A 16,471-nucleotide genomic window follows, 5' to 3' on the forward strand; every position below is an offset into this window, starting at 1 on the left:
TCTCTCATAATCTGTAAATATCTTTTAAAGTAGGACAATACTATTTACCTCAAGGAAGTCCATCACTTCTTCCTTTTTCCTTTTTTCCTCTTCATTATCATAGCTGTATATTTCTACCAGATCATAAGGAGTCTGACCCTGAAAAACAATCAAACAATCTTTCATTAATTATACACATATATATATCTTTTATTTCAAAAAACTTTAAAACATTAAATAATAGGTAACTGTTGAATAAATTTTACCTATACAACATGTACAATGTAAAACGATAAATAATAGGTAATTGTTGCATTTTAATGTTACCCATATAATTCAAAACGATAAATAATAGGTAAATTACTGCAATGTTACCTTTATAACATGTATAATGCAATAAATAATAGGTAACTGTTGCATCAATTTTATCTATACAATGCAGAATAGTCTTATTTATACTTGACCTAAAAGCCAGTGAACCTAAACTAACAACAAATAAGAAGAAACATTATAAAGAAATCAATGAATAATGTTTGAGATTTTACTGTTAAAGAAATGATTGCAGTATGTAAAATATTACATTAAAACCAAACACACTACAAGAAATAAAGCTATCATTATGATAATTCAACAATCTGTCTGGAAACTACAGTTAATTTTGTCTGTGTCATTAACTTGTAATATTAGTAACAACACAGTGTTAGGGATTTTACTAACTCTACATATTTGGAACATATGAAAAATCTCATATTACTGGTACAACTGTTATATTAAAATACATTCTGCAAAATACAGCTGGGATTGTTTCTTTATTCATACATATCTCTGATTATTTCTTGAAAAAATAATCATGTTTATGTGCGACTCCTAAAATATATGCGCTCAAACCATGTCTGTTATTCTTGCTTGCTCTCTATTCACGAGTTTAATAGCACATGAGTAAAAGGCTGACATGTGTTACTGTGGAGTTCTATTATTCGTATTTTGTGTTCAATTCAGAGTAATATTATTCTAGTACATACTTTATTTACAACAACTATGACACATGAGTAAAAGGCTGACATACGTTACTCTGGAGTGTAATTTTTCGTGATTTTTGTTCGATTCACATGGATGATGAGAGTCCATATTATTATTCTAGTAAGTGCTTTATTTACAACAACTATGACACATGAGTAAAATGTTGACATATGTTACTGTGGAGTGTTATTATTCATGATTTTTGTTTGATTCACATTGACAATGACAGTAATATTATGCTAGTAAGTGCTTCATTGACAACAACTATGACACCTGCATAAAATGCTGACATATGTTACTCTGGAGTGTCATAAGTCATGATTTTTGTTCAATTCACATGGATGATGACAGTCCATATTATTATTCTAGTACGTGCTTTATTGACAACAACTATGACACATGAGTAAAAAGTTTACATATGTTGCTGTGGAGTGTTATTATTCGTGATTTTTGTTCGATTCACATTGACAATGACAGTAATATTATGCTAGTAAGTGCGTTATTGACAACAACTATGACACCTGCATAAAATGCTGACATACGTTACTCTGGAGTGTCATAAGTCATGATTTTTGTTCGATTCACATGGATGATGACAGTCCATATTATTATTCTAGTATGTGCTTTATTGACAACAACTATGACACATGAGTAAAAAGCTTACATATGTTGCTGTGGAGTGTTATTATTCGTGATTTTTGTTCGATTCACATTGACAATGACAGTAATATTATTCTAGTAAGTGCTTTATTGACAACAACTATGACACCTGCATAAAATGCTGACATATGTTACTCTGGAGTGTCATAAGTCATGATTTTTGTTCGATTCACATGGATGATGACAGTCCATATTATTATTCTAGTACGTGCTTTATTGACAACAACTATGACACATGAGTAAAAAGCTTACATATGTTGCTGTGGAGTGTTATTCGTGATTTTTGTTCGATTCACATTGACAATGACAGTATTATTATGCTAGTAAGTGCTTTATTGACAACAACTATGACACCTGCATAAAATGCTGACATATGTTACTCTGGAGTGTCATAAGTCATGATTTTTGTTCGATTCACATGAATGATGACAGTCCATATTATTATTCTAGTACGTGCTTTATTGACAACAACTATGACACATGAGTAAAAAGCTTACATATGTTGCTGTGGAGTGTGATTTTTGTTCGATTCACATTGACAATGACAGTAATATTATGCTAGTAAGTGCTTTATTGACAACAACTATGACACCTGCATAAAATGCTGACATATGTTACTCTGGAGTGTCATAAGTCATGATTTTTGTTCGATTCACATGGATGATGACAGTCCATATTATTATTCTAGTACGTGCTTTATTGACAACAACTATGACACATGAGTAAAAAGCTTACATATGTTGCTGTGGAGTGTTATTATTCGTGAATTTTGTTCGATTCACATTGACAATGACAGTAATATGCTAGTAAGTGCTTTATTGACAACAACTATGACACCTGCATAAAATGCTGACATATGTTACTCTGGAGTGTCATTAGTCATGATTTTTGTTCGATTCACATGGATGATGACAGTCCATATTATTATTCTAGTGTTTGCTTTATGACAACCACTATGACACATGAGTAAAAGGCTGACACATGTTACTGCAGAGTGTCATTTTTCGTGCTTTGTGTTCGATTCACATGAATAATAATATTATTATTCAAGTATGTGCTTTATTGACAACTAATATCACAAATAAGTAAAAGGCTGACACATGTTACTGTGGAGTGTCATTATTCGTGGTATGTGTTCAATTCACATGGATAATGAGAGTATTATTATTCTATAAAGTGCTTCATTGAAAACCACTATGACACACAAGTAAAAGGCTAACATATGTTACTGTGGAGTGTTACTTTTCTTGTTTGTGTATTTATAAGCAAAATGACACCTGCATTATAAAAGGCTGAAATATGTGGGTAACACTGTTCTTGTTTTATACTTTTTATATTGGCTAATTGATTAATTAGTGAATGCTTGGTATCAAGTGTGTTGGTAAAGTATGATAAGATTGTAGTTGTGTTGGTAGTGTATGATGTGTTGCTGGAGTAGGATTAGATCATAGCTTTGTTAGTAGTAAATAATTGGTGTAAGGTATGTTGGTTGAATGTGATTAGATGGTAGTTATGATGGTAAGGTTTGATTGGATGGTTGGTGTGCTGGTGGTGTAGGATTAGTGTTAGATGTGTAATTGAACTATGGTTAGATGGTTGATGTGCTGGTAGTGTATTTTTGGAGTTAGATATGTAATTGAAGTATGATTAGATGGTTGATGTGTTGGTAGTGTATGATTGGTGTTAGATATGTAATTGGATTGATGAAGGGTGTGTTTGTACAGTATGATGAGATGGTAGTTGTGTCAGTAGTATATGATTGTTGTAGGGTATGTTGGTGGAGTACGATGAGATAGTAGTTGTGTCAGTAATGTAGGATTGGTGTAGGGTGTGTTGATGGAGTTTGATGAGATGGTTGTTTTGTCAGTAGTGTATGATTGATGTAAGGTATGTTGGTGGAGTATGATGAGATGGTAGTTGTGTCAGTAGTGTAGGATTGGTGTAGGGTGTGTTGGTAGAGTATGATGAGATGGTAGCTGTGTCAGTAGATTATGATTAATGTAGGGTGTGTTGATGGAGTATGATGAGATGGTTGTTGTGTCAGTAGGGTAGGATTGGTGTAGGGTGTGTTGGTAGAGTATGATGAGATGTTAGTTGTGAAAGCAGTGTATGATTGGTGTAGGGTGTGTTGTTAGAGTATGATGAGATGGATGTTGTATCAGTAGTGTAGGATTGGTGGTAGGTGTGTTGGTGGAGTATTATAAGATGGTAGATGTGTCAGTAGTGAAGGATTGGTGTAGGGTGTGTTGGTAGAGTATGATAAGATGATAGTTGTGTCAGTAGTATATGATTGATGTAGGGTGTGTTGGTAGAGTATGATGAGATGGTAGTTGTTTCAGTAGTTTAGGATAGATGTAGGGTGTTTTGGTAGAGTATGATGAGATGGTAGTTGTGTCAGTAGTTTAGGATTGGTGTTAGGTGTGTTGGTGGAGTATGATGAGATGGTTGTTATGTCAGTAGTATATGATTAATGTAGGGTGTGTTGGTAGAGTATGATGAGATGGTAGTTGTGTCAGTAGTTTAGGATAGATGTATGGTGTTTTGGTAGAGTATGATGAGATGGTAGTTGTGTCAGTAGTTTAGGATTGATGTAGGGTGTGTTGGTAGAGTATGATGAGATGGTAGCTGTGTCAGTAGTATATATATGATTAGTGGTTGATGTGTTGATAGTGTATGTTTGGTGTAAGATGTGTAATTGGATTGATGTAGGGTGTGTTGGTAGAGTATGATGAGATGGTAGTTCTGTCAGTAGTTTAGGGTTGGTGCTAGGTGTATTGGTGGAGTATGATGAGATGGTAGTTGTGTCAGTAGTTTAGGATTGATGTAGGGTGTGTTGGTATAGTATGATGAGATGATAGTTGTGTCAGTAGTATATGATTGATGTAGGGTGTGTTGGTAGAGTATGATGCGATGGTAGTTGTGTCAGTAGTTTAGGATAGATGTAGGGTGTTTTGGTAGAGTATGATGAGATGGTAGTTGTGTCAGTAGTTTAGGATTGATGTAGGGTGTGTTGGTAGAGTATGATGAGATGGTAGTTGTGTCAGTAGTATATGATTGATGTAGGGTGTGTTGGTAGAGTATGATGAGATGGTAGCTGTGTCAGTAGTATATATACGATTAGTGGTTGATGTGTTGGTAGTGTATGATTGGTGTTAGATGTGTAATTGGATTGATGTAGGGTGTGTTGGTAGAGTATGATGAGATGGTAGTTGTGTCAGTAGTTTAGGATAGATGGAGGGTGTTTTGGTAGAGTATGATGAGATGGTAGTTGTGTCAGTAGTTTAGGATTGATGTAGGGTGTGTTGGTAGAGTATGATGAGATGGTAGTTGTGTCAGTAGTATATGATTGATGTAGGGTGTGTTGGTAGAGTATGATGAGATGGTAGCTGTGTCAGTAGTATATATACGATTAGTGGTTGATGTGTTGGTAGTGTATGATTGGTGTTAGATGTGTAATTGGATTGATATTGGGTGTGTTGGTAGAGTATGATGAGATGGTAGTTGTGTCAGTAGTTTAGGATAGATGTAGGGTGTTTTGGTAGAGTATGATGAGATGGTAGTTGTGTCAGTAGTTTAGGATTGATGTAGGGTGTGTTGGTAGAGTATGATGAGATGGTAGTTGTGTCAGTAGTATATGATTGATGTAGGGTGTGTTGGTAGAGTATGATGAGATGGTAGCTGTGTCAGTAGTATATATACGATTAGTGGTTGATGTGTTGGTAGTGTATGATTGGTGTTAGATGTGTAATTGGATTGATGTAGGGTGTGTTGGTGGAGTATGATGGGATTGTAGTTGTGTCAGTAATGTAGGATTGGTGTTAGGTGTGTTGGTGGAGTATGATGAGATGGTAGTTGTGTCAGTAGTATTTGATTGATGTAGGGTGCTTTGGTAGAGTATGATGAGATGTAGTTGTGTCATTAGTTAAAGATTGATGTAGGGTGTGTTGGTATAGTATGATGAGATGATAGTTGTGTCAGTAGTTTAGGATTGATGTAGGATGTGTTGGTAGAGTATGATGAGATGGTAGTTGTGTCAGTAGTTTAGGATTGGTGTAGGTGTGTTGGTAGAGTATGATGAGATGGTAGTTGTGTCAGTAGTTTAGGATAGATGTAGGGTGTTTTGGTAGAGTATGATGAGATGGTAGTTGTGTCAGTAGTTTAGGATTGATGTAGGGTGTGTTGGTAGAGTATGATGAGATGGTAGCTGTGTCAGTAGTATATATATATGATTAGTGGTTGATGTGTTGATAGTGTATGTTTGGTGTAAGATGTGTAATTGGATTGATGTAGGGTGTGTTGGTAGAGTATGATGAGATGGTAGTTGTGTCAGTAGTTTAGGGTTGGTGCTAGGTGTATTGGTGGAGTATGATGAGATGGTAGTTGTGTCAGTAGTTTAGGATTGATGTAGGGTGTGTTGGTATAGTATGATGAGATGATAGTTGTGTCAGTAGTATATGATTGATGTAGGGTGTGTTGGTAGAGTATGATGAGATGGTAGTTGTGTCAGTAGTTTAGGATTGATTTAGGGTGTTTTGGTAGAGTATGATGAGATGGTAGTTGTGTCAGTAGTTAAGGATTGATGTAGGGTGTGTTGGTAGAGTATGATGAGATGGTAGTTGTGTCAGTAGTATATGATTGATGTAGGGTGTGTTGGTAGAGTATGATGAGATGGTAGCTGTGTCAGTAGTATATATACGATTAGTGGTTGATGTGTTGGTAGTGTATGATTGGTGTTAGATGTGTAATTGGATTGATGTAGGGTGTGTTGGTGGAGTATGATGGGATTGTAGTTGTGTCAGTAATGTAGGATTGGTGTTAGGTGTGTTGGTGGAGTATGATGAGATGGTAGTTGTGTCAGTAGTATTTGATTGATGTAGGGTGCTTTGGTAGAGTATGATGAGATGTAGTTGTGTCATTAGTTAAAGATTGATGTAGGGTGTGTTGGTATAGTATGATGAGATGATAGTTGTGTCAGTAGTTTAGGATTGATGTAGGATGTGTTGGTAGAGTATGATGAGATGGTAGTTGTGTCAGTAGTTTAGGATTGGTGTAGGTGTGTTGGTAGAGTATGATGAGATGGTAGCTGTGTCAGTAGTATATATATGATTAGTGGTTGATGTGTTGGTCGTGTATGATTGGTGTTAGATGTGTAATTGGATTGATGTAGGGTGTGTTTGTACAGTATAATGAGATGGTAGTTGTGTCAGTAATATATGATTGATGTAGGGTGTGTTGGTAGAGTATGATGAGATGGTAGTTGTGTCAGTAGTTTAGGATTGTTGTAGGGTGTGTTGGTGGAGTATGATGAGATTGTAGTTGTTTCAGTAGTTTATGATTGATGTAGGGTGTGTTGTTGGAGTATGATGAGATGGTAGTTGTGTCAGTAGTTTATGATTGTTGTAGGGTGTGTTGGTGGAGTATGATGAGATTGTAGTTGTGTCAGTAGTTTATGATTGATGTAGGGTGTGTTGTTGGAGTATGATGAGATGGTAGTTGTGTCAGTAATTTATGATTGGTGTAGGGTGTGTTCTTCCATACAACAAATATAGTTGACATATTGCTTATAGTTTGAAGGCCGTACGGTTAATGTCTGTGTCATTTTGGTCTCTTGTGGACAGTTGTTTCATTGGCAATCATACCACATCTTCTTTCTTATATTTGACCATTCAACCATTAAAATGTGGTCAAGGTCAGTTGACACCTGCCAGTTAAACATGTACACTTTACAATCATTCCATCCACCAAATATAGTAGACCTATTGCATACAGTATAAGAAAAACAGACCAAAACACAAACACTTAACTATAACCACTGAACCATGAAAATGAGGTCAAGGACAGATGACACCTGTCAGTTGGACATGTACACCTTACAGTCCTTCCAATAGTATCTGAGATATGGACTTGACCACCAAAACGTAACCTTGTTGAATGTTCACTGATCCATGAAATGAGGTCGAGTTCAAGTGAAAACTGTCTGATGGGCATGAGGACCTTGCAAAGTACGCACATACCAAATATAGTTATACTTTTACTTATAAAAGAGAATTTAACATTACAAAAAAAAGTTTTTTTCAAGTATGTCAAAAAATCGCTTAAATTTTACAGTTATTTTGTTTATGTACAGCTTTTTCGAAAAAAAAAAAAAAATAAAGGCCACCGATGAGTTAAAAAAGATATTTCAATTTTAATGCCAAAAATGGCATTTTTGCACAAAAAGGGAGATAATTTGGAGATTTTCCAATGATATCTACATTTTAAAAGTCACCTGAGGCCAACACCAATTTATTTTTGGAATGATTCTTGTACCATAATGATAAAACTACTTAAGGTAATAAATGAAATTTGTAAAGAAAAATTATTGTTTTTTTTTTGAAAATCTTATACCCGCGAGCCTCCTTAAGAAAACTGTGTTCATTCATTAGGTATATTAATAAAAAGGTTTGTCCATCCATGTAAAAGTTAAGCACAGACTGATTTTTTTCATATTTAGTTTAACCTGTGTATTATACAGGTATTTTATCATAAACTTAAAAGTTGTACTTTATTATATTTTATTTGCAGCTGTTTATCCTCAACTATTGTATTTGTATTAATATTGTAATTGTACTTTCTCTGTTGACTTGTATTTAGTTTTTAGAGAATAAAATATCTATCTATCTAATAAGAATAAAACTGAATGTTACCTGTTTTGTTTTCACCCAAGGATTGCATCCTTTATCTGTTAACCATTTTGTTACATCAATCCCTCCAAACTGAGCAGCATAATGTAAAGCTGTGTATCCATTCTATAACAATATAAAAATATAAACATGTTAATGGTGTGTGATAACAAAATCACGATAGGAGTCAAACAATTTACCAAATGTAAGAAATATAACATCTGTTAAGAAAATATCCAATTATATTTGTGTATAAACTATTAAATGGTAGATTAAGATATAAAAATTCAATGTATATTTTCTGATTCAGTGAAACAAAACAGGTAAAAAAAGATTAGTAAAGTCTTAATTATATGTGTAACAAGTCAAATAATAGCAACCCTAACTTTATATAAGTCTCACAAGTAATTGTTGTCCATTTAACATGTATGATAAACAACATGATTTTATGCTGATTCAGTAGAATGACCAAAGTTGAAAAAAAAACTTTTTTCAAGAAACATTAAAACGAGTTAAATTTTCTGATTCAGTACAAAGAGACAAGAAAAATAAGACCCCACTTTATATAATTCTGTCAAGTATTTGGTTTTTTTTTAAACATGTTTTACATTAAATCTGTAGAATTAACATTATCTGACTAAAGATGTTAACACAACTCGTTCTCTTTAACTTCTCATTAAAAAATGAGTTGTTTACAAAATATTTTTTTGTCAGGAAACAAAATAAAACCTTAACTATCTGATTCAGTTCTGTGTTACGAATGAAAAGAGACCCCACTTTATATAATTCTAACAAATATTAGTTGTCCATTAAACCTGTCTGATTAACAACATGATTTTGTGTAGGTTCTGTATAAAGTGATGTTTGTTCAGAGTAAGGTGATTAAAAGTTTTTGAAAAAAATAAAAATTTAAAGAAACATTTAAACGAGTTATATTTTCTGATTCAGTACGAAGAGACAAGAAAAATAAGACCTCACTTTATATAAGTCTGTCAAGTATTTGTTACTTATTAAAATCAGATGTTTACAAAATAAATTTTCATCAGGAAACAAAATAAAACCTTAAAATAAATATAAAGTGATGTTTGGTCAGAGTAAGGTCATTATATCTATCATTACCTCGGTGGATGTGGCCTTTAACTGACTGCCGTGACTGACTAGGTAAGTCATCACCTCCAGGTGTCCTCGCACAGCCGCCCACATTAATGGTGTCATTCCTCCCTGTAATATCAACATATAACAGACATCAAAACTTGTGTCATAAACTGGACAATGTTGTGTAATAAATATAAACAAAATATATATCACATGAATCAGTGGTCAAAACTGAATAAAATGACCAGTCACACTTTTATTTATATTCCACATAAAACAACAAATAAACGACATGTTTATTGTGAGATGTCAGAACTTCCATCAGAATTGTCAGGTTGAAAAAAAACTTTTATCAAGAAACATAAACAATATTTATATCAATGGACTCAGCTGGACAAGATAATTAAAATCAGACCCCACTTTATATAATTCTATCAAATATTTGTTGTCCATCAACCTGTCTGATTAACAATGATTACGTAGAATGATCAAAGTTAAAAAAAAACAAACTTTTTTTCAAGAAACATTAAAACGAGTTATATTTTCTGATTCAGTACGAAGAGACAAGAAAAATAAGACCCCACTTTATATAATTCTGTCGAGTATTTCTTATTTTTAAAAGATGTTTTACATTAGATCTGTAGAATTAACATTATCTGACTAAAGATGTTAACACAACTTGTTCTCTTCACCTTCTCATTAAAATCAGATGTTTACAAAAAAAAATTTCTTCAGGAAACAAAATAAAACCTTAACGATCTGATTCAGTTCTGTGTTACGAATAAAATGAGACCCCACTTTATATAATTCTAACAAATATTTGTTGTCCATTAAACCTGTCTGATTAACAACATGATTTTGTGTAGATTCTGTATAAAGTGATGTTTGGTCAGAGTAAGGTCATTATATCTATCATTACCCTGGTGGATGTAGCGTCTAACTGACTGCCGTGAGTGACTAGGTAAGTCACGACCTCCAGGTGTCCTCCCCCAGCCGCCAACATTAATGGTGTCCTTCCCAACTGTAATATCAACATATAACAGACATCAAAACTTGTGTCATAAACTGGACAATGTTGTGTAATAAATATAAACAAAATATATATCACATGAATCAGTGGTCAAAACTGAATAAAATGACCAGTCACACTTTTATTTATGTTTATGTAAATAAACAACATGTTTTATTGTGAGATGTCAGAACTTCCATCAGAAATGTCAGGTTAAAAAAAAAACTTTTTTTAAGAAACATTAAAACGAGTTATATTTTCTGATTCAGTACGAAGAGACAAGAAAAATAGGACCCCACTTTATATAATTCTGTCAAGTATTTGTTATTTTTAAAAGATGTTTTACATTAAATCTGTAGAGTTAACATTATCTTACTAAAGATGTAAACATAACTTTTTCTCATCAACTTCTCATTAAAATCAAATGTTTACAAAATAATTTTTTGTCAGGAAACAAAATAAAACCTTTACTATCTGATTCAGTTCTGTGTTACGAATAAAATGAGACCCCACTTTATATAATTCTAACAAATATTTGTTGTCCATTAAATCTGTCTGATTAACAATGATTACGTAGAATGATCAAAGTTTGAAACAACTTTTTTCAAGAAACATTAAAACGAGTTATATTTTCTGATTCAGTACGAAGAGACAAGAAAAATGAGACCCTACTTTATATAATTCTGTCAAGTATTTGTTATTTTTAAAAGATGTTTTACATTAGATCTGTAGAATTAACATTATCTTACCAAATATGTTAACACAATTTGTTTTCATTAACTTCTCATTAAAATCAAATGTTTACAAAATAATTTTTCGTCAAGAAACAAAATAAAACCATAACGATCTGATTTAGTTCTGTGTTACGAATAAAATGAGATCCCACTTTATATAATTCTAACAATAATGCGTGGTCCATTAAACCTGTCTGACTAACAACATCATTTTGTGTAAATTCAAAATAATGATCAAAGCTTAGAAAATATTTAGTGGTATTTCCGTGTAAAATGTTGGCTGCTTCATATCTTATGAGTTGTTGTGTATAAGGGTAATATAGCAATGGTGTGTGTTTGTGGTGAGTATATTAAAATGTAATAGAGCAATGATTGTGTTGAGTATAAGGATAATATAGCAATGGTGTATGTTTGTGCTGAGTTTAAGGGTAATATAGCAATAGTGTATGTTTGTGGTGAGTTTAAGGGTAATATAGCAAAGGTACATGTTTGTGGTGAGTATAAGGGTAATATAGCAATGGTGTATGTTTGTAGTGAGTATAAGGGTAATATAGCAATGGTGTATGTTTGTGGTGAGTATAAGGGTAATATAGCAAAGGTACATGTTTGTGCTGAGTGTAAGGGTAATATAGCAATGGTGTATATTTTTGGTGAGTATAACGGTAATATAGCAATGGTGTATGTGTGTGGTGAGTATAAGGGCAATATAGCAATGGTGTATGTTTGTGGTGAGTATAAGGGTAATATAGCAATAATGTATGTTTTTGGTGAGTATAAGGGTAATATAGCAATGGTGTATGTTTGTGCTGAGTATATAAGGGTAATATAGCAATGGTGTGTGCGTGTGGTGAGTATAAGGGCAATATAGCAATGGTGTATGTTTTTGGTGAGTATAACGGTAATATAGCAATGGTGTATGTTTGTGCTGAGTATAAGGGTAATATAGCAATGGTGTATGTTTGTGCTGAGTATACGAGTAATATAGCAATGGTGTATGTTTGTGCTGAGTATAAGGGTAATATAGCAATGGTGTATGTTTGTGGTGAGTGTAAGGGTAATATAGCAATGGTGTCACATGTCATGTTCAGTACAGGAGTGGTAAATGTATGTTGTATAATCAGGTGTCACATGTCATGTCCAGTACACGAGTAGTAAATGCAGGTTGTATGATCAGTTGTCACAGGTCTTGTTCAGTACAGGAGAGGTAAATGTATGTGATATGATCTGGTGTTATGTCATGTTCAGTACAACAGTGGTAAATGAAAGTTGTATGATCAGGTAGCACATGTCATGTTCAGAACAAGAGTGGTAATGCATGTTGTATGATCAGGTGGCACATGTCATGTTCAGTACAAGAGTGGTAAATAAAAGTGGAATGATCAGGTGTTACATGTCATGTTCAGTACAAGAGTGGTAAATGAAAGTGGTATGATCAGGTGTCACATATCATGTTCAGTACAAGAGTGGTAAATGCGACACAGGTTATGTTCTTCTCATATATGTTATGATGGTATGATACTAAACCCCTAACGGGAAGGATTGTGCCTGATGTTCATATGATGAAATCATAATCTTTCAGTCAGTTTAATTGAAGTCTGGAGCTGGCATGTCAGTTAACTGCTAGTAGTCTGTTGTTATTTATGTATTATTGGCATTTTGTTTATTTTCTTTGGTTACATCTTCTGACATCAGACTTCTCTTGAACTGAATTTTAATGTGCGTATTGTTATGCTTTTACTTTTCTACATTGGTTAGAGGTATAGGGGGAGGGTTGAGATCTCACAAACATGTTTAACCCCGCCGCATTTTTGCACCTGTCCCAAGTCAGGAGCCTCTGGCCTTTGTTAGTCTTGTATTATTTTAATTTTAGTTTCTTGTGTACAATTTGGAAATTAGTATGGCGTTCATTATCACTGGACTAGTATATATTTGTTTAGGGGCCAGCTAAGGGACGCCTCCGGGTGCGGGAATTTCTCGCTAAATTGAAGACCTGTTGGTGACCCTCTGCTGTTGTTTTTTATTTGGTCGGGTTGTTGTCTCTTTGACACATTCCCCATTTCCATTCTCAATTTTATGTTGTATAATCAGGTGTCACATGTCATGTTCAGTACAGGAGTAGTAAATGAATGTTGTATGATCAGGTGTCACATGTCATATTCAGTACAGGAGAGGTAAATGCAGGTTGTATACTCAGGTGTCACATGTCATGTTCAGTACAGGAGTGGTAAATGCAGGTTGTATAATCAGGTGTCACATGTCATGTTCAGTACAGGAGTAGTAAATGAATGTTGTATGATCAGGTGTTACATGTCATGTTCAGTACAAGAGTGGTAAATGCAGGTTGTATAATCAGGTGTCACATGTCATGTTCAGTACAAAAGGGGTAAATGAATGTTGTATGATCAGGTGTCACATGTCATGTTTATTACTGGAGTGGTTAACTCAATGTTGTCTGATCAGGTGTCACATGTCATGTTCAGTACAAGAGTGGTAAAGCATGTTGTATGATCAGGTGTCACATGTCATGTTTAGTACTGGAGTGGTTAATGAATGTTGTATAATCAGGTGTCACATGTCATGTTCAGTACAGAAGAGGTAAATGTATGTGGTATGATCTGGTGTTACATGTCATGTTCAGTACAAGAGTGGTGAATGAAAGTCGTATTATCAGGTGTCACATGTCAGGTTCAGTACAAGAGTGGTAAATCAATGTTGTATGATCAGGTGGCACATGTCAGGTTCAGTACAAGAGTGGTAAATCAATGTTGTATGATCAGGGGTCACATGTCAGGTTCAGTACAAGAGTGGTAAATGCAGGTTGTATAATCAGGTGTCACATGTCAGGTTCAGTACAAGAGTGGTAAATCAATGTTGTATGATCAGGTGTCACATGTCATGTTTATTACTGGAGTGGTTAACTCAATGTTGTCTGATCAGGCGTCACATGTCATGTTCAGTACAATAGTGGTAATGCATGTTGTATGATCAGATGTCACATGTCATGTTTTAATAGTACTGGAGTGGTAAATGAATGTTGTATGATCAGGTGTCACATGTGCTGTTCAGTACAAGAGTGGTTAATGAATGTTGTATGATCAGGTGTCACATGTTATGTTTAGTACTGGAGTGGTACTAGTAAATGAATGTTGTATGATCAGTTGTCACATGTCATGTTCAGTACAGAAGAGGTAAATGTATGTGGTATGATCTAGTATTACATGTCATGTTCAGTACAGGGGTGGTAAATGTATGTTGTATAATCAGGGGTCACATGTCATGTTCAGTATAGGAGTGGTAAATGTATGTTGTAAAATCAGGGGTCACATGTCATATTCAGTACATGAGTGGTTAATATATATGTTGTATAATCAGGTGTCATATGACATGTTTAGAACAGGAGTGGTCAATGAAAGTTGTATAATCAGGTGTCATGTCTCAAGTCATGGCCAAAGTTATGTTTTTTTGTGTAGAATACTATATATGTTATCTGTAATAAAGTAAATCACACTATTTCAGTTGTATACAGTAAATGCAGGTTTTATGATCAGGTGTCACATGTTATGTTCAGTACAGAAGTGGTTAATGAATGTTGTAGAATCAGGTGTCATGTCTCAAGTCATGGTCATGCAATATTTTTTTGAACCAAAGTAATGTTTTTTGTGTAGAATACTATGTTACGTGTAATAAAGTAAATCAATATTTGAATTGTATACAGTTATGAAGTATCAGACAGCAACCCTTTGACATACAAACTGGAGTGGTATTCATCAGTGTGATAAAGTAAATCACAATATATCATAATACTATGTTTCTTAATATTTTGAACACAAGAGTAATTGCAATAAATAGAATGTACACTGAATCACTGAACACTATCAAGGGCAGTGTTTAACTGATCCACATTATGTGTACTACATAATAAATATCTGTAAATGTGTTAAACATTTTACTTTACTTACATTATCATCTCTACATTCCAAGTTAGCTCTGTTCTTTATACATAATTCTACCTCTTTTATATTCCCCTCCCTTGCAGCTGTAAGAAGTCTCTGTAAGCAAAACAAAGCTTTTACATTTTCCTCTAGAACATACAAATGTATTATAAATGTAATAATTGAATTTAACAAGCTACATTTTTACAGTTTCAACAGTTTATACCAAATACAGTGATTACCAAGAAGGAGTGAAATTGTTGTCTATAATTTCAGAGTTTTTTTTAGAAAATTCTGTAGACAATTGTATTATGCATCAGTTTTGGAGATCAGCCTATGATTTTGTTAAGGTTTGTGTTGCTCGGTCTTTAGTTTTTTATGTAATGTATTGAATATAAAAAGAAGACGTGGTATGATTGCCAATGAGACAATTCTACAAAATAAACAAAATGACACAGAAAATAACAACTATAGGTCACCGTACAGCCTTCTACAATGATCAAAGCCCATATGGCATAGTCAGCTATAAAAGGCCCTGAAATGACTAATGTAGACTGTTGAATTTTGATTGTTTTTCATTTATTTCCATGGCGATGTCAGATTCTCTTCGACTTAAAGAGTTGTTAATGTCCTACAATATCTTACGTTTTTTTTTTTTTTTTGTCTCCTGGAATTTTGTATATTGAAATTCTGTTCACTGTAGACATTTTGATTTCTCCTGTTCTCCCCCTGAGAATACTGCATGCCTGTATCTTATGTACAGTTTATAGACAACATAGGTCACATGACATAGGTCACATGACACTGAATTTTAAGAAGAAAAACTTACCCCATCCCAACCTGCCATTATATCCTGTAAAAGAAAATGAAATCATTGTATATATATACAATGTTATAAAAATAAGGAGATATGATTACCAATGAGACAACTATCCACTTAAGTTCAAATGAAGTGGATGTAAGCAATTATAGGCAACTGTACAGCCTTCAACAATAAGAACAAGAGGCTGTCAAGTGACAGCAAACTGGATTTTCCTGCATAGGTCGAACCCTGAACAGTTGAACAAGTATGGACACAACATTTAAGCTTAAAACAGCTCTGAATTTGGATTCTGATTGAATATTTATAATAGATTATTTTCTAATTAAGAGGGAATGCCACGAACCATCAAGCTTCCTCCCTAAAATTTATTGAAACTACATTTTTAATTAATAATGAAAATGATATTTGCAAATCTGAAACACAAACAGGATCATGTAAAAAAATAAACATTAACACACACAGCAAAAATGAATTACCACATAACAACTGTGACATCTACCTTCATAACACACATGACTTTAAAACAAGAGGCTCTCAAGAGCCTGAATCGCTCACCT

At 33.8% G+C, this 16,471-nt stretch overlaps 1 protein-coding gene across 1 annotated transcript in view; it reads right to left on the reverse strand.

The window, feature by feature from the left end:
- Window positions 1-15,938, reverse strand: part of LOC139495380 (uncharacterized) — a 41,251-nt gene extending 25,313 nt beyond the window's left edge. Inside the window, exons 1-6 of the mRNA XM_071283687.1 lie at window positions 15,921-15,938; window positions 15,119-15,208; window positions 10,336-10,437; window positions 9,441-9,542; window positions 8,346-8,447; window positions 49-138 (exon numbers count right to left, since the gene is read on the reverse strand). Coding sequence (XP_071139788.1) covers window positions 49-138; window positions 8,346-8,447; window positions 9,441-9,542; window positions 10,336-10,437; window positions 15,119-15,208; window positions 15,921-15,938 — 504 coding nt within the window. The remainder of the gene's footprint in view (window positions 1-48; window positions 139-8,345; window positions 8,448-9,440; window positions 9,543-10,335; window positions 10,438-15,118; window positions 15,209-15,920) is intronic.
- Window positions 15,939-16,471: the final 533 nt, after the last annotated feature.

Source organism: Mytilus edulis, chromosome 11 (genome assembly GCF_963676685.1).
Source record: "Mytilus edulis chromosome 11, xbMytEdul2.2, whole genome shotgun sequence".
Classification (NCBI taxonomy): Eukaryota; Metazoa; Mollusca; class Bivalvia; order Mytilida; family Mytilidae; genus Mytilus; species Mytilus edulis.